This window comes from Vulpes lagopus, chromosome 13 (genome assembly GCF_018345385.1).
Source record: "Vulpes lagopus strain Blue_001 chromosome 13, ASM1834538v1, whole genome shotgun sequence".
Classification (NCBI taxonomy): domain Eukaryota; kingdom Metazoa; phylum Chordata; class Mammalia; order Carnivora; family Canidae; genus Vulpes; species Vulpes lagopus.
Window position 1 is genome coordinate 42,523,775 of NC_054836.1, and position 19,673 is coordinate 42,543,447.

At 43.5% G+C, this 19,673-nt stretch overlaps 1 protein-coding gene across 7 annotated transcripts in view; it reads right to left on the minus strand.

The window, feature by feature from the left end:
- Positions 1-19,673, minus strand: part of SCRN1 (secernin 1) — an 82,747-nt gene that overhangs the window by 21,681 nt on the left and 41,393 nt on the right. For all 7 annotated transcript variants that reach the window (XM_041727829.1, XM_041727831.1, XM_041727828.1 and 4 more), the window contains 2 exons: positions 17,485-17,644; positions 3,318-3,499 (listed from right to left, as the gene is read on the minus strand). In XM_041727829.1, coding sequence (XP_041583763.1) covers positions 3,318-3,499; positions 17,485-17,644 — 342 coding nt within the window. The remainder of the gene's footprint in view (positions 1-3,317; positions 3,500-17,484; positions 17,645-19,673) is intronic.

Genomic DNA, 19,673 nt, shown 5'->3' on the forward strand with positions numbered 1-19,673 from the left:
GCCTCCTTCTACTGGTGTGGCTTACAGCTTCACTTATCAAAAACTACACAATTCCTCGGAAATGAAACAGCAGTCTCCTCCCAGCCCTTCCAATTGGTCCCCTAAAGAGGGCACAGATGCTGCCCTCTGCATGACCCTGGGGAAGTCACATAATATATTTGAATTCAAATTTATGCTACCTAGCAAGTAAGGACCTATGTCATCAGGTGGCTTTGAGGACAGGTTTATGAGATAATGAATGTGAAACCACAAGCACAACTGCCCAGGACCAAGTAGGTGATGAGTACATTTGAGAGGCAACACACTATGGCAGAAAAATAGTGACTCAGAGAGAGAGGGGCCTGGCTTCTGGTTCCGGTTGTGCCACCCACCGGCAGCATGACCTTAAGTAACATTATCTTTCTGAAAGTTGATTTTCTCATTTGTAAAGACAAACTGGTACTACGTCCCTCTCAGGCTGATCTGAAAGAGGATGGCACCTGATACGTACTCAGTAAATGTCCATTTGTTCATTTCTCCTTTCCCATTATAATTCTGGTGCCAGCAGCACAGAACCTCAGAGCAGAGGCAACAGTGCCTGCTAAGATGGTAGTGTATGCCAGTTCTTGGTGAAGTTCCAACATGAGACCAATCGTAACTAAAATTCACCCAGCCTGATTCTTTCCAAAGGGCCTTTAGCTGTGCTGCCAGGGAGGGGAAGTAATAATTCCACAGAGATATTCTTGTAACAGGCTTATTTTCATGGTCAGATAATTATATATCAATTCATTGGCCATTTCTCAGTGTTGGTCTATTTAGGAAGACTTGAGGACAAGGCACTGATTTGAAAGCTGAACCCTAAGACCTTAGGAGAGTGATAAAAAAATAAACTCATTAGAAGGTTGGATTAAGTAGACTATTCTGTTGGTCAGTGTCATCTTCTCCGAAGAGGAACAGCAGAAGCAAGCATTCATCTGATCTTGAAGGTCCAGAGCAAATAAGTGTGCTGTGAGCACTTCTATAGGTCTGCCCAAGCTGTGTCTATAGGTCACATTGTCTCGTGCATGCATTCCAAGCAGAAGCCTGTCCTGTGTCCCCAGGAGCACTTCTATAGGTCTGCCCAAGCTGTGTCTATAGGTCACATTGTCTCGTGCATGCATTCCAAGCAGAAGCCTGTCCCAGGGCTTCGGTAGGGCTCCAATTTGCCCATGCAAACCTGTGCTAGGAGCACATGAATACCCAAGCAGGGGCACCCCGCCTTTGGAAGCTGTGACTTCTCTTTTGCAGTTTCCAGCTCACTCTCCTGCTCTTCTGCCTACTGTGTTCCACGCAGACTTCCGAGACATGCACTTGCCCCCCACGCTGACTTTGGTGTCTTCTTTGCACAGTATCTGCAGTGGGACCCCGACACTCATCCACAAACACAACTTTCTCTCTCCTGCCCCCTGTGCCAGGACCATGGAAAACAATACTCCTTTGTCCACCTGTTTACTCCCACCTAACCTCCGTGCCTCGGGACAAGGGCAGGACAGCCTGCTCCACGGTACCAGGACTGCGAACAATAGCAGGATTACACACTCTCCGGCTGGGACTCAGGGGACAGATGCTATAGAGCTACAGCAGTCTAGGGCCACAAGTCACCTGATATCAGGATGCCTGTTCCAAAGCCTTTCACAGGGGTCTTGCCTCCTAGATGGGCAGATTCATGTGATTCAGGACGAGAACAGCATCTTCCTGGCCCCCACGCCTACTTTCATACTGGCTGCTTCACCTCATTATAGGGATGACTGGGGCAGGCAGAGGAATGAAATTTACTGGACCAAGGTTAGAGTCTTACTCTGATATCTACCTTAGGTACAATTCAGATCCTTCAAAAGTGTGTGCTTAGTCCAGGTTTTTTCTGGGCCTTGGATGCTCCCAAATTCAAATCTTGTTCTATGGTAAATCCTTAGGAGAATCCCTATTTTCAAGCCTGTCACTCTCACACTGGAATGTCAAGCTCACTGTGTCCATTCCTGAAAGGGTAACAGAGCTATCCATCAGTTGGTGGAAGCCTCAGATCACAGAGATCTCTGTGTAAATGCATACTTCCTCCCAACAGAGCCTACAAAGTGTCAAAACCTCTACTCCTTTGTATAGGATGTTGGTTTGGGGAGGTTCTTTAGAGGTCATCCAATCTAAGGCCTCCCCTTGAACAAATGCAGACTATGGCCCAGAGAGGTATTATAACTTGGTGTATTCACATTGAAAACCAAGGCCCCTGGTTTCCAGCCCAATATTCTCTCAACTAGGTCACGATTCTATTGCATTTCACTATTTCAGAAAAAAGAAAGTTGTTTCAGAATGTCGTTTCGTTCCAGCCCATCCTCTCCTTTGGTCATTCAGTCCAAACTCAATCACTGATGAACCACCAAAGGCCAGGTACACAACTCCTGGTGCTCATGACACAACGGAAAGCGAGCAAAGATCCCATCCTGCTGAGCCCACACTTCTGCTTCCCCCTGTTACATAGTGGCTAGCAGAGTAGGAAAGGGGAAAAGATGCCTGAGATATAGAGGGGACAAGAGGGACATTTTTCTTCTTTTTCCCCTTATATCTTATGTATTTGATATGTATCCTTTCTTCTTTCATATATTTTAAGTGTATTTCAAACCATAAACTTCACCCACTTAAAACATACAGTTCAGTGATTTTTAGTATATTCACAAAGTTGCACAACTATCACCAGAATCTAAGGTTGGGACATTTTCAACAGCCCACAAAGAAGCCCCATATCCCCATTTTCCCATCCCAACCCCTAGCGACCATTAATCTACTTTCTACTACTATGAATTTGCCTATTCTGGATATCTCATGTGAATGCAATCATACGTATTGTGACCTTCTGCATCTTGGTTTCTTTCACTTGATATGTTTTCAAAATTCATCATGTTCAAGCATGTATAAGCATTCGGTTATTTTTTACTGCTTAATAATATTCCATTGTAATCTATTTTTTTCTATCACCTTAAACTTCATATCAAAAGGCACACCTCAGGATGCCTGGGTGGCTCAGCGGTTGAGCTTCTGCCTTTGGCTCAGGGCGTGATCCCAGAGTCCCGGGATCGAGTCCCACATTGGGCTCCCTGCATTGGGCCTGCTTCTCTCTCTACCTGTGTCTCTGCTTCTCTCTGTGTGTGTGTCTCTCATGAATAAATAAATTAAAAATCTTAAAAAAAAAAAAAGACCCACATCTTCTTTGGGAGGCTTGTGTTACCATATATGAGGTTTGGAGGAAAATAAATCCTGCCCCCATTCCCCATCTGTTCTAAGCAGTTGTTTCAAAGAATCACTAGTACCTGACCAGATCCATCCCCAGTAAGGCTTCTGTCTCAGCGGCTGGTTCTCTGGCATTGATGGCTTCATTGGCTATGCACACTCCATGCTCGTTGGCTCCCATTTCTGCCCCCCAAAGCCAGGCAGGTCTGCTTATCACAATGGCATGGGTCCTGGGGACTTGGTCGATTGAAATGTAAGTGCACTGAAAAATGAAGACACAAAAGAAAGGACCATCATCTGCCAGGATCCACTTAGTTTCCAACCTGGTACTTATACCAAACTACCACATCAGTTACAAACAGAGCCAAAAATAAATAAATAAAAGGGGCTCAGGAACACCAGACTTAAACAACACCCAAGTCTCAATGCAGCTCGGACGTCTCTATGGTGAGTTTAAGTTTTGCCTATCAGGTGTCTCTGGTTCAAGTGCAATTTATCCACAGTGTTCACGTATATACTAGTCATCTTCTTGAACCAGGTATTCAGTCAATCTCTGCCCTGAACATTCCGTCTGGTCATTTCAGTAGGCACAGAGGGGCACCAGCATTTTACACAAACCTAGTTATTTATCCTCATGTGCAAAAATCCTTCTTGATCAGTGATTAAAAGTTAAAGAGCCCTACTATAGGAGAAACTTTACCTGGAGACTTAATATAGAAAGCAAATTCAAGGGAAAATTTTGTCTGAAGAATAGGGGTTCTTATGCCCCGGGCAATGATCCCTAGGGTTCCCTGGAACCAGTTTGACAACTCCACGATTACTTCCCTACTCTAGTGGTAGAAAAATGATAATATTTTACATTCAACTAATGCATTAAATGCTCTCGTATACACCGCGCTTCCCCGTCTGTCTCATTTGATTAACACATGCTAAGCCTGCGCAGTGGACACCTAAGGAGACAGTCCCAGAAGGGCATGTTTCTATCTGTTGTCAGGACTGCAAGACATACTGCTTGGTGGTGTATATCTTACCTTCTCCAGGCTGCTGTATCTTAACCTGGAGAATGAGTGAGCTCGTCCAGATCAAAGGATTTTTAGCCTCAGAACCCTGCCTTCACACAAACTCTTACAAAGAAGCGTGAAGACAGTAAAAGGGGTCAAAGTGTGTTGAGGCCAATGGAAGATGGGTCGTGGGAGCAGCTCACTCAGAGCCAGACCTGCTGGCTCTTCCCTCTGACTCCCCCACCCCCACACACACTGGGCCCATGCGAGAGCTCCCTTGGAGAAATCAGAAAACCACTAAACGAAGTTATCCATAAGGAGCCTCCTGCTTCTGGCCTCCTCTCAATCTATGACACCTCCTGTGTGGTGGCTGCAGCACAGAATTCAGAGCTCTAAACTATACAGAGCTCCCTGGCTCTCAAGGGAGAATTTTATCAGCTGCAGCAACCATTTACATTTTAAATGGAGCACTGAAAGCATGGGCTCAACTGTGGCCTTGGATCTTTTTCTGATTCCAGACCCAGTTTTATCAACTGAATGCAGCCCAGAAAGTTATTCTGCATTGATTTTCCCATAATCTCTAAACCTCTTGTGAGATCTGAAAGGCATGTAGCTTGCACACTCATTGATAAGGTGACACGTATCTCCTTATAATCCATATGAGGTACAGCTCTGCACTGGGATAATGTGATTTCACTTGATAAATAGTGGTAAACTGAAAGCTAATTAAATCCAGAGGTTGTCAGGAGACTCTTGAGTTTTTCATGGCAAACTGATAATAAAATATACTCTTGAAATCATTTCCCCTATTCAGTTCCCAAAAGTTCTTTACTTTGAAAAATGATTCTGTTAGAGCCAAAACCTTAGCCAAAGCGGTAAACAAACTATAATCCTCTGTGCTCTTCTACTTTGTAATTGAAATTTACATCTTATAATTGTATTTTTTTTCATGTAAAAAGGAGTTCAAGCATTTAACTAACATTTTTCAAAACCCCTGTGCACACTGAGCTCTGCTGAGAAATTTGTCTTGAAAAGATGAGTAAATGTGGAAGGAATTTAAGATTCTTTTTTATTTTTTTTTAAAGATTTTATTTATTTAGGGACGCCTGGGTGGCTCAGGGGTAGAGCGTCTGCCTTCAGCACCAGGGCATGATCCTGGAGTCCCGGGATCAAGTCCTGAGTCAGGCTCCCTTGCAGGGAGCCTGCTTCTCCCTCTGCCTGTGTCTCTGCCTCTCTTTCTCTGTGTCTCTCATGAATAAATAGATAAAGTCTTTCTTTATCTATTTATTTGAGAGAGAGACAGAGCACAGGCAGGGGGAAGGGCAGAGGGAGAAGGAGAACCAGACCCCCTGCTGAGCAGGGAGCCCAACACAGGGCTTGATCCCAGGAGCCCGGGATCATGAGCTGAGCCAAAGGCAGATGCTTAACCGATGGAGTCACTCAGGTGCCCCTTAAGATTCTTAAGTATAGATTTATCACAAAGGTTGTTTTAAGGAAAAAAGTAAAATTAAGAACGGATTCATTTGGGGTGCCTGGGTGGCTCCATCCGTTAAACATCCAACTCCTGGTTTTGACTAAGGTCATGATCTCAGGGTCCTGGGATAGAGCCTCACATTCGGCTCCATGCTCAGCAAGGAGTCTGAGATTCTTTCCCCCTCCTTCTCCCTCCCCTCTTGGTTCTCTCCTCTTTCTCTCTCTCTCAAATAAATAAAATCTTTAAAAAAAAATAGAGTGGGTTTACTTGTCTTCAATTTTGTTTTTACACATTCATATCCATTTCACCATTTACAGAGCACCAACCACACACAAGGCATTTTGTGCTAAGTGCTGCTGGCAGATAAGTCAGTGAGGATGCCCAATCCCTATCCTTTCAGTTGGGAAAGAAGGAGAAGGTACACATGCAAATTACCATGACCACCAGGCCAACCTAAGTAGCAGTCACCGAGGCCTAAGGCCTATCTATAAATACTGCATCTTCCCCCTCCTCCCACCTTGTACATCTGATCAACCCAGTCCTGCCTTTTTTTTTCTGCATTCCATCCCATTTATCCCCTCCCAAACTACTATAATTGACTTATGTACTGCAGATACTGTCTACTATGTTATCTCCCCCAGCTACAAGGTAAGCTCCATAAGGGCAGGGAGATACCTCTGTGGTTTACCATCAGGTCCCTGATGTATCTGAAGTCTGGTCATACTAGGCATTAATAGATATTTTTTTGAAGGAATGAAGGACTGAATGAAGGAATAGGTAAGAAACAAAGATCAGAGGGACATAATACAGGTTCAAAAAGAAGAGGGAAACCAGCCAAGTGGGCAGAGGCTTTATCAAGTGGGTGACATTTGAGTCGATCTTGAAAAATGGGCCAGACATCGAGGTATTCCAGAAACGGGTAAGAGCCAGAGAAGAGAGAAAGATGGGGATGTCAGAAGTGTGTTCATGGTCCAGGGACATCCTCCCCTGTGCCGCTCAGGGAAGCTACAGCAATGGCACTGAATAACAGGGCTGCAAGAGCTCAGTAAGTACTGACTGATAAAAAATGTTGAAAACTGAATCCAAAAGACCATATGGTCTTCGTGGGAGTTCAAAATATTTGCAGCCAAATTGACACTTTTGGCCAAACTCAGAATGAGGAGGAAGAAAAGAGATGCCCAAGTAGCCAGATGGGCCAAATCAGCCTCTCCTAAGCACGAGGCTGAAAGCCAGTGCACCAGATCCCCCTCATATGCTACAGAGCCAGGAGGGTGGGGAGATGGGGAGATGGGGGTTGGGGTACACCCAAGCCCTAGTGAGCCTGTAACACACCCCCCTTAGGGCATCTCTGTCATGGCCTGCAGCGCCTGGGCCTAACAAGGATCCTTCTGTGGCTGTAACTCCCACACACTCCATGTGTTTGAAATCTGACTAATCGCACGCAGGTCAAAGAGGATGGTCACGCTAGTCTCATACAGGTTGGTTATCTAAAACCCTAGTCTGGGTGCAAACCTCATAAGAAAAGAGAACATTTACACAAGATGTAATTAGCTATACTTTGTAAAGTCAGCCATCTAGAACATGAATTCTGCAGGCAGTCATTTCTTTTTTAAATAAAATTCACCGACCTCCACAATTGCCACATCTTTAATGAGGCAGACACAGTAAGTGGGATTCGAGGCAGCAGAGAAGCTCTCACCAGGAATAATAATAATAAAAAAAAATCCAAACAGCACCTGAAATCTTCTTTCAGCATGACAAAAACAATATAGTTCCTCAAGTCAAAATTCCTAGCCAGATTTCTAGTCGAAAACAGAATTATGTTCGCCACTCCAAAGATCAATGTTGCCAGGGATGGTTCTGGCCTCAGCTCTGGTGCTGAAGCTGTTTAAGAGGTCTGCAGAGAGAGATGAGCAAATTGTCTTGCTGCCCCACGGCCACTCCCAATCAGCCTTTAATAAAACAAATCTGTCAGCAAGCTCGACTTCTGGGTGCCAAGGCCACATGGCAACGTTAAGAATGTCCAGAGTGGGGCGCGTGGTGAGGCATGCTTCCAAGTGCCAGCACTGCTAATAACCACCGAGGTTTTCAAGGTCCTGCCTGCACTGAGCCTGTCACTCTCCCAGGTGGCTCCAGGGGACACGTGCCAGGCTGGAGGACAGAAAAGACGAACCTGAACAAGGCCCCGGAGACAGAGACAAAAGACAATTCTACTGCAGAGCAAGCCCTTTATTATTTTGTGTGATTGTGTCAAAAAAATGAAAAAGCAAAATCAGCTTCACGCTGGCGCCTACCCTTTGCACATTCCAGCGCACTCTCTTTCTGGCTCTCACCCAGTGAAAGGGGACTAGAGACGCTCACACAATAGACGTTTCAATTAATGAAATGCAACCATTGTGCTTTCCTACTGTACTCAGATGGTGAACACAACCCTGGCACCACCAGTGAAAACCACTCTGAAATGAGTTGATGAGTCAGCCAGACTTCCTAGGGTGGGAGAAAAAAAAAAAAAAAAGTAGGGAAAATGGGATGCTTTGGAGGAATATTTTTAGTCTTAGAAAATTTGCAACTCTAAAGCTGCGTGGCTAATTATCACTGAGGTTTTTTTTGGAGGGGGGTTGTTTTTTTCTTTTTTATCCCAGTGTCTTGCCTGCTACTTGAGTGGTTTTTGAAAATGTGCCCTTAGAGTTCATCTGACTCTAAATAAAGACAAAAGAAAATGTCAGCCACATTTTAGAAGAGCTGCTACTTATGTCCCTGAAGCCATAAGCTCTTTGAGAATGGGCGGTGGTGCCAAGGCCTGGGGTCAGAAACAGGCTTAAGAAAGGGGACAGGGTGGAAGGCCCCAGCTAAGCTACGCTCCCACGAGGCGAGGGAGACTTTCTGGCTCCACACCAGGCTGGAGGCTCTTGCTGCTCCCGGGCCGTGAGAGGGCCAACTGGAAGACAGGTGCACAGTCTGCCCAGCAGCCGTGGAGCTTTGCTCAGCTCTGATTCCAGACTAGCTTGTGCTTTCCTACTGTAAGAGACAATCTTCAGAATTAAAATTCAGACCCTCTCGGGCAGCCCTGGTGGCTCAGCGGTTTAGCACCACCTTCGGCCCAGGGCGTGATCCTGGAGACCCGGGATCAAGTCCCATGTCGGGCTCCCTGCATGGAGCCTGCTTCTCCCTCTGCCTGTGTCTCTGCCTCTCTCTTTCTGTGTTTCTCATAAATAAATAAAATCTTAAAAAAAAAAATTCAGACCCTCTCCCAGGCAAAACCACAAATACAGCTGCCATCTGGACAGTGTTACTAACAATGTTACCAGCTCTCATTAATGGGTATTTTTTGATTCTTCTTACAAGTATTTTTATCCAGGAAGAAAAAGGAAGTGGTCTACCAAAAGCCCGCCCCAAACTCTGAAAGTTGTATTAATCTCACTGGGGTTACTGAACTCATGGGACCTTCATGCAGAGGGAAATATAAATAAATAAAAACTCACTTTCACTAAAAAAGGAAATAATGAAAACTTTAAACTTTAAAGGCAGAGGGGGCAGTGGAGGGGAGGTTTATTATATAATAATAAGAGACTCTTTAAAAAAGCATTATGTGTCAAACCTGATTGACCATCAAGAATTCTGTCCCAACTAAGGGGTGAAATGACAGCCTGTAGGTGGGGGATGGGCTAAGTGGGTGATGAGCATTAAGGAGGGCATGTGTTGGGAGGAGCAATGAGTGTTGTATGGAAGTGATGACTCAGTAAATTCTACTCCTGAAACCAATACTACATTATATGTTAACTAACTTGAATTTAAATTAAAAAAAAAAAAAAAAGGAATTCTGTCTCCAAAAATTGGGATATAATTATTCTCTGGGACACCAAGTATAAATCATGTCAACTTTAACTGAAATTCATTGTTTTCTGGAACAGCATTCTAATGTTGGATCCACTGTTTCCTAATTAGGAGATTCAACTGAATAAGAATAGACCCACATACCCATCCTCAGTCATGTACACACGCGTACGCACATCACATGCACACACCACGCACTCACAGAACATCATAATCTGGGAAATTATCCATCTGCTTCCTTGACATTCCTAACTATAGGAAGGAGCAGGGCTTGAAAAAAAGATGAGATGAGTTCTGTGATGCACAGTGGTATGGCATCCTCAGAGGGGACAGAGGGCCTTTCACAAATAGATACTCATTTATCTATCCTACTCCGCATCCAAAATTGGTGTTGTGAAAAAAAAATCAGCATCCACAAGAGAAAAACTGTAGAACATCAAATAAAATGCTCCAACTTTCCAACTGTGTGGCTAAACAAAAATGTGCACTGTAATCTTAGAAACTGAGAAATTCTGCTAAAGGATCCTATCTTACTCTTCTAGTCTCAAGCAGAGAACTTGCCATAGAGTCGATGATGGATGGACAGAATGAAGGAAGGAGGAAGGGTGGGTGAGCGGACAACTTGGAAGGGAAGGCCTCCTGGAAGGATGGGCCAGCTGGAGGGGGAGGTGGGTCAGTGGATGAGTAATCAGGATGACTTTTAGCACAGAGTTATTCCCAGAAAATGAATTCCCAGAACTTCAAAACTCAAGGATGAGGCTTCTAGGGAAACTGCAGAATATGTTAAGTTTAAAATGTCATGAAATGGCTGAGAAATAGATGAGGTTTTATGGGAACTTCTCACTTCTCATAGTTTAGAAAAATAATTTCTGTATGCTAATGAGAGCTTTTGTGAAAGTTACATGATAGTTGTTGTAGATAACCCCAGCTATGGAAAAGTAATGGATATAACTATAAGGGAATTATAGGGGTAGGAGTAAATTTGAAAAGCAGATTTAGAACCATATGCTACAGAAAGGAGTTTGGGAACTGAGACCGGAGTCATAGAATCTCTCAACACTAGCCAATTCCTTAAAAAAAAAAAAAAAAAGAAAAGAAAGAAAAGAAGAGAAAAATTAACTGTTTTCATAATGTTCTCCTTAGAGTTTACAAAGTACTTCCAAATATCAGATCCCATGTGCTTCACAAAAAAACTCTGTAAGGCAGACATAGTGGGTGTTATCTCCCACTGGCAAATGAGTAAACTGAGTCTCAAAGAGGCTCAAAGATCCAAGGTGCAGGAAACAGGGAAGGCAAGACTGGAAGCCAGGACCCCTGCATCTGGGGCCAGACTCATTCCACTGGTTTCAGGCAACTGTAAATTTCAATTGATTTATAAAGGCAGAACAAGCATAAAGTGCTACATGTTCACAGAAGGACGGCAGGCTAGGGGTGGCTCAGTCAGTTAAATCTCCAACTCCTGGTTTTGGCTCAGGTCATGAACTCATGGGTCATGAGACTGAGCCCCGCATCAGGCTCTGCACTCAGCAGGGAGTCTGCTTGAAGATATTCTCCCTCTGCCTCTCCCGCTACTTGAGTTCTCATTCTCTCTCTCTCTCTCTCTATCTCTCTCTCTCTAAAATAAATGGAAAGCTCTTAAAAAAAAAAAAAAAAAAAGGGCAGGGATCCCTGGGTGGCGCAGCGGTTTGGCGCCTGCCTTTGGCTCAGGGAGCGATCCTGGGGACCCGGGATCGAATCCCACGTCGGGCTCCTGGTGCATGGAGCCTGCTTCTCCCTCTGCCCATGTCTCTGCCTCTCTCTCTCACTGTGTGCCTATCATAAATTAAAAATTAAAAATTAAAATAAAAAAAAAGGGCAGGCTAGAGGGAGGTGGAGACATTGCTTTTGGGCTTTGAAGGATACATAAAAGTCTATCAAGTAGATGTGAAGAGGGGGAGAGCAAGGACATCCTTAGCAAAGGATGGAATGAGCAAAAGCACAGAGAAATGCAAGTGTGTTATTTGTTAAAGAAATGAGGAGCAACCAGTTTAGTGTAGCTGGAGCCTATGGTACAGCTGGGAGAGGAAAACTAAGAATTAGGATCAAAAAGTAAGCAAGAAATTATACAACCCTTATACTGGGTAATTAGTACAAAAATTTTACCCCATGACCCAGCGATCCTGCATCTGGAAGTGTATCTAGCGACTATACCTACACATGTGCAGAATCATTCATGTACAAGGTCCTCATGGCTGACTTTCTGGACTAGCAAACAGCCCCAGTGTCTACCAACAGGGGACTGACTATAAATCATGGTGTATCTCCATAATGGACCACCGTGCATCTGTAAAAAACAATAATAAGGACAATCTCTATGTATGGATGTAAAAAATCTTTAAAAATATTATTAAACAAAAAAATTATAAACCTTTTCTGTAAGTTTGAAATTTTATATTTAAAAAATCAAGTTTCAGGGGTATCTGGGTGGCTCAGTCAGTTAAGCGTCTACCTTTGGCTCACATCATGATCCCAGGGTCCTGGAATTGAGCCCCTGCTAAGCAGGGAGCCTGCTTCTCCCTCTCCTCCCTGCTTGTGCTCTCTCCTGCTATCTCTGTCTCTCTCTCAAATAAATAAATAAAATCAAGTTTCAGAATAGTATATATAATGTGCTACTTTCATGAAAAAAAGTGAGAAATAAGGCTAAGTATTCATATTGGTTTGTATTTGCATAAAACACTAGGAGGGTGTGCAAGAAATGAATAAAAAAGGCTATATGGGATGGGAATCAGAGTGAATAGCAATAAGGAGGAGTAAGATTGCTCATCACAGCAAACCTTTTTAATACTACTTAATCTTTGAACCACATGAATATATAACACCTATTCAAAATGTAAAATTACATTAAAAAGCATCTTTACTTTTCAAAGTATCCCAAATGAGTTAAAAACTATGTCCATACAAAAACTTGCACATAGAAGGGGAACAGGGCTAGAAAGGAAAACAAAATAAAATGAAACAAAACAAAACCCAAAAAAACCCTGCACACAAATGTTTATAGTAACTTTGTTCATAACTGCCAAATCTTGGAAGCAACCAAGACATCCTTCAATACGTGAATGGAAAACTAAACTGTGGTCCATTCAGACAATGGGATCTTTTTCAACACTAAAAAGAAATGCACTTTCAAGCCCAGAAAAGACATGGGTGAACTTTGAAAACATACTACTAAGTGAAAGTAGCCAGTATGAAAAGGCTACATACTATAGGATTCCAACTACACAACATTCTAGAAAAAGGCAAAACCTATAGACAGTGAAAAGATGAGTGGTTGCCAGGGGTTAGGAAGAGATAAATGAATAGGTGGAGCACAGAGGATTTTTAGGGCAGAGAAAGTATTATGTATGATAATTTAGTGGTGGATACATGTCTTTATATACAGCTGTCAAAACCCATTAGAATATACAACACAGAAAGTGAACCCTAATGTAAAAGATGGACTTTAGTTAATAATCATGTACCAGGGCAGTCCTGGTGGCCCAGCGGTTTAGCGCCGCCTTCAGCCCAGAGTGTGATCCTGAAGTCCCAGGATCAAGTCCCACGTGTCGGGCTCCCTGCATGGAGCCTGCTTCTGCCTCTGCCTGTGTCTCTGCCTCTCTCTGTGTGTCTCTCATGAATAAATAAATAAAATCTTTAAAAAATAAAAATAAAAAAATAATAATGTACCAATGCTGGCTCATGGATTATAACAAATGTACCACAGTGGGCACCTGGGTGGCTCAGCAGTTGAGCATCTGCTTTTGGCTCAGGTCATAATCCCGGGGTCCTGGGATCGAGTCCCACATCAGGCTCTCTCTCCAGGGAGCCTGCTTTTCCCTCTGCCTGTGTCTCTGCTTCTCTCTGTGTGTGTCTCTCATGAATAAATGAATGAATAAATAAATAAATAAATAAATAAATAAATAAATAAATAAATCTTTAAAAAAAAAAACCCCCACAAATGTATCACATGAATGCAACATGCTAATAACAGATAAAGTTGGGAGGTAGGAGGGTGAAGGGTTATACGAGAACTCTCTGTACTTTCTGTTTTTCTGTAAACATTAAACTATGCTGAGAAAAAAAAAAGTGAAGTCTATCAATTTAAAAGAAAAGAAAGGGAAAATGAGCCCAGTGCCAGTCTGGAAGAGTTCCAAACGGCATACAGATCAGCCCGGACTCTCATCCTGTAAACACAACCGTTTTTAAACAAGGCAGTGACAGAGTTGTGCTCTGAAAATTCCTACAAGCTGAAGAACCTACGAAAAAGAAAGCCATGGACCAACAAGCAGATGATAGAAGGGAGATGGGGGTGGGTCTGAACAAGGGGGGGTGCCGGGCAGTAGAAGAGAATGCAGCAGAAGTCACAGGACTTGGGAACAGCTGTACCTGTGCATCTAGGGATGTTTGTGAAAAATGAGGGTCAAAGTTGCCCTCTGGTTTCTAGATTAAACTATGCGGCAGACAATGGTGCTGACAGAGGAAGAAGAACAAATGAGATGGGGAAAATGCATTTAGTTTTTGGTCCGTGATGTTATTTTATTACCTGGAGAATATGGATGTGGAAACGTACAGAGGCAGCTCCAAACACAGGGGGGCAACTCAGAAAGGATGTCAGGTTGCCTTAGAAACTAATTGTGGTATGTATCAAGCTGCACTTATTTATGTGAGGGGACATCATATAACCTCCAGCATAGGTGAGTGATAACATACCAGGGGTTAGGGACACCTGGGTGGCTCAGTGGTTGAGCGCCTGCCTTCAGTTCAGGCCATGATCCCGGGGTCCTGGTATCAAGTCCCACATCAGGCTCCCCACAGGGAGCCTGCTTCTCCCTCTGCCTATGTCTCTGCCTCTCTCTGTCTCTTATGAATAAATAAAATCTTTAAAAAAAAAAATACCGTGGGTGAACAAGTGAAAGAAATCTAGTCTATTTTCTAATCTGATTGTACCTCTGAAAGTAAAATATTGAGTTATTGAGCCTATCCCTCCCAAAAGAAATCAAATTTTCCTAAAATATCTATTTCAGACATATTTATAAGTGGCTTCTGTGTGATGCTGTGGTTACTATGGCTACTAACAAGTGACCCCAAAGTGTAGTGGTGTGAAACAACCATTTCTTATGCGCATGAACTCGATGGGTCAGGAATTTGGACAGGGCACCAGAGAGATGGCATGTCTCCAATCCACAGTGTCTGAGGCCTGGAATCATCTGAAGGGCCATTCACTCACACATCTGGCAGTTGACATTGGTTGTTGGCTAGAGGGACTTTGGTTCCTCTCCATGTGGGTCCCTCCCTGTGTTCTTCATATGCTGGTTTGGGTTCCTTCCAGCACAGCGCCTGGATTTTTAGGACCCAGGCCCCAGGGTAAGAGACTACACGTCAAATTCATCCCTTTATGAATTTGACGTGTAGCCCTGGAGGTTGCATGGCATCACTTCTACCAGGCGACACTGGTCAGAGCAAACACATGCCCTCACCAAGATCCATGGCAGGGGTAGGGGGCACAAACCTCACCTCTCCCTGGAGGAGTATTCATCACACTGTAAGAAGTACATGTAGGATGGGATTTGGTGCAGCTATCTTTGGGAAATTAAATCTGCCCACATGAAAATCGAAGTATTATTTTAGTCTGCATGACTCCTTGAGAAAAAGAAACACTGAGGGAAGACAGGGAAAGTCAAAACGACTCAAACCTGCAAACTTCATCCATGCCCAGCACTCTCTGTTCCAGGAAGAGAGAAACATTCAAATCCAAACAACACGAACATTCAACATTAATAAATATCCATTTAAAACCTAGCGTGAGGGCAGCCCAGGTGGCTCAGCAGTTTAGCGCCACCTTTGGTCCAGGGTGGGATCCTGGAGACCCGGGATGGAGTCCCAGGTCGTGCTCCCTGCATGGAGCCTGCTTCTCACTCTGCCTGTGTCTCTGCCTCTCCTTCTCTCTCTGTATCTCTAATAAATAAATAAATAATAAAACAAATAAATAAATTTTTTAAAAAATAAATAAATAAAATAAAGCATTGAAACAGATAAAGAAAATAAAACACACATTGATGAATACCCATTTAAAACCTAACACAACTACTAGAAAAAGTCAATTTGTTTCATAAAACATAGAACACCAAATAGTAGAGGTTTATGTCCGTGGAAGGAGCACACTAATTTACCTGCCCCCAACTTTTTTTCTCTGAATTCTTCATCCTTTAAAGAACAACTACCATTTAAACACACACACCCCCGCGCGCGCGCGCATACACACATACACACACAAATAAATACACCATAATCAAGAAGTTTATTTTATGAATGCAAAGATGGTTCAATTTATCACATAAATTCAAAGGAAAAAATCAAGTGATTATCTCCATATCACTGGGGGTAAAAAAAAAGGTTTAACAAAATTTAACACCTATTCCTGAAGGCTTTTTTAACCACTAAAAATAAAAATTGGTGTATACTTTTTGACATGACAAAACTATATGAGTTTCAGTCCTAAAGCCAACATCTGAGTGACTGAAGAATCACTAGGGGCTGCTCCACTGGAGTCAAGGACAGAGAAAGATAACCACTCTTACCACTAAATATTAACACTGAATCTAAGCTATCAGCCAATCAGACAAGAAAACAGATATAAGAACAATCAGACTATCTCTGTTTGCAGCTGTTGATAACAATAAACCTGGAAAACCCAAGAGAATCAATGATAAAAGCTGACGCTACGAATGAAAGAACTGAGTAAAGTCGCAGATTGTAAAATTGATACAAATGAGCCATCATGAAAGTCTGACAGTACACTCTGGGAATATGGAGAAACAGGCATTGTTATGCTGCTAGTAGAAAGGCAAACGTGCACTACCCATGTGAGGAAATTTGATAAAATCCCAAAAACCTACATTTACTCTGTGACCCAACAATCCCATTTTAGCTACCTATCCCAAAGGAGGACTGACAAAAAACTGATTTTTAAGCCCTCAAAATAGTAACTGATGGATAATTTTTTGACATGATAAAATACGGAAACCAGGAGCAGATATTGTGAGAGATACACTAGGTTGTTATTCCCTTCAAAACACAACAAAATATTTTAATAACAAAAGACTGGAAAGCAACCTAAATGTCTAGCAATGTGGGACTGATTAAACCATGATATATCCATAGAATGGAACACTCTACAGCTCTACATGAGAAATGAAGACTACCTCTATTTACCATATGGAACAATCTTCAATCAATGTTTGAAGTTGAAAAAAAAGGCGAAGTGGAGAAAAGTGTATGTGGCATGCTACCATTCATCTAAGAAAGAAAAGGAACTGGGATAAATATGCGTGTGTGTGTGTGTGTGTCTGTGTGTGTGTAGTATGTTACATACATAGGCAATTTTTTAAAGATTTTATTTATTCATGAGAGAGGCAGAGACATAGACAGAGAGAGAAGCAGACTCCTCGCAGGAAGCCGGATGCAGGACTCAATCCCCAGACCCAGGATCAATGCCCTGAGTGGAAGGCAGATGCTAAACCGCTGAGCCACCCAGGTGTCCCGACATAGGTATTTTAAATGGAAGGACAAACCAAAAAACCCTTCAAAACATGGAACACCTACAGGAGAAAAAGCAAGTAGAGGAAATGAGACAAAGTTAGGTACCAGGCTTCTATGAATACACCTTATTTTATACATTTGACTTTGGAATCATGTAAATATTTTACTTAATTATAAAACAGGACCACAGCAACAAATGCAGTATCATTCTCCATGTGATCCTGTTTTTAAGGCCATGAACAAACCTTCATGGGAACAGGAATCCGCAGAACCGACAGGACAGTTCAGACCGGTGAGCAGGTTTAAGGAAAGGTGTGCTGGGCAAAGCCGGAGGAAGGAAGGCAATGAGTGCCCAGGAGAGATTGTGTGTGACACAGGACTTACCTCGACCTTGCTCTCGGGTTCATGATCCGCAGCCGAGAAATACATGACCTCCTGTACTTCATCCCTGGGCCGGGCCGAATTTTTCCCAAACACCACCAGACCGTCCTTAGCACGTGGTGGGAAGGCCACAAAACAGTAACTTGGAGGGGCGACGGCCATCCTGCAAAGAGAGAGAATGCCAGAGATGGACTGGAAGCAGCCCGAAAGGGGAACACTCCAATAGTGTTCCTTCAAACACTATTTCACTTCACTCACTAATAGTGAGTCCTTCAAACACTTTTTACCAAAAAATGGTTTTCGTGTTGCACTGTGTGCAGCGAGCTCATTAAGAGATCCCGGCTGGCACATGAAGGTAGGGCGCCCGGAGTAGAGTTAGAGAGCCACAGAGACCAGATAGCGCTTAGCACTCCGTGGGATTAAACGAGCGCAGATTTGCAACAAACTGCAGTCAGCGGCAGCCAAAAAAGCAATGACACAAGAGAAAGGGAAGGAGGTTACTGTTCCCCGGCAGAAAACACAAACAGACTGCAATCTGTCACAGTAATAGAAAAATAAATAAATACACTTGTAACAGTGCGTTACACAAGTATCTCAGGTCTAGGGCTGTGTGGCTTCCACCTAATGGATTTTGGGGTGGTGATGGGGAAATGGGTCTAGAGAGAAAGTGAAAGATACTCCTCCTATTTTATATATTTTTACTCTACCTCAATGACCGAACACTCAGGGATGTCATGGTTTTCGTCCAACCTCTCCAGTGCTCCTGGGCTGGCTTGTTCTCTTCGACCTGGCCACTGAGCTTCCTCGCTGCCTCATTCCTCTTTTCTCACTTTATGCTGCTTTCTCTCTGGGAAAGCTCAACCCTGCCCAGTGATGATTTTTCACTCATGTGCCCATGACCTACACATTCAATCCCAGCTCAGTCCTCTCCTTGAGCTCTCCACCCATACACTCAAATGCCTTCCTGATACCCAAAGCTGATTTCATCTTCTTCTTCCTCAAACATCCGAAACTCAAAAAAATATCCTGATCATCCACGTCTCTATTACCCAGGATACCACTAAATTCCAGCTGGAGAGCTGACCTTCTAAATCCCTCTGGAAACTATCTACTTGCCCCATCTCCACTATCACCACTCTGCACCACGCCAGCATGTGGCTTGGATCCCCACAGTAGTCTCCTAAGGGGTTACCGCATAACCACTATTATTCCCCCTCCAAAAAACTGGCACACGCCAGCCAAAGTGATCTTTTTAAAAGGAAGATTTGATCACAGCAATCATGTCAGTCTGTTTAAAATCTTTCAGGGGATCCCTGGGTGGCGCAGCGGTTTGGCGCCTGCCTTTGGCCCAGAGCGCAATCCTGGAGACCCGGGATCGAATCCCACATCAGGCTCCCGGTGCATGGAGCCTGCTTCTCCCTCTGCCTGTGTCTCTGCCTCTCTCTTTCTCTCTGTATGACTATCATAAAAAAAAAAATAAATAAATAAAATAAAATCTTTCAGAAGTTTCCCATGGTTCTTGAAATAAAGACCAAAATCATTTTTTTTTAAAGAATTTATTTATTCATGAGAGACACAGAGAGAGAGTTTTTTTTTTTTTTTTTTTTTTTTTTTGTTCTGTAGGTCAGAAGCCAACCCCTGTTTTATTAAAATATGTATGGGGGTTGGAGAAAGAAAAGGACCCCACTTTACAGTGGCCAGAGACACCAAAAGCCAAGGCCACATCCAAGCTCTGCTATCTTGCTCTGTCCCACAGGCGGCTCTCAGGAACTTGGTCTGGCCAGAGTCTTAGAAGAGACCTCATGAATCGCTCTTCTTGGCCAACCCTCTCGGCCAGAGCTGGCCATGACATTCACACCACTGAAGGGCAGGTGGGCCAGGCCACTGGGCCGGTGGATCGGGGCCTCTGCTATCTGCATGGTCTCCTTCGAGGAGACTCCGTTCTTGCACGCAGCCCTGGAGTCTTCCAAATGGTCTCCGCAGCCAGGGAGGCAGGGCCCTACCAGAAAGTGAGCTCTACGCAGTCTCCACTGAGTTTCTGTTTCTATTAAGGTCTGTCCCTCCTTTGCTTCTCAAACAAGGTGTCATGAAAGCAGGCGTTTGACACAATGTTTACTGTAGCATGGTATGCTGCTGAACCACTGGGGCTGCCCTAAAGACCAAAATCTGATCAGGCTCGTGCTTCTCCCCTG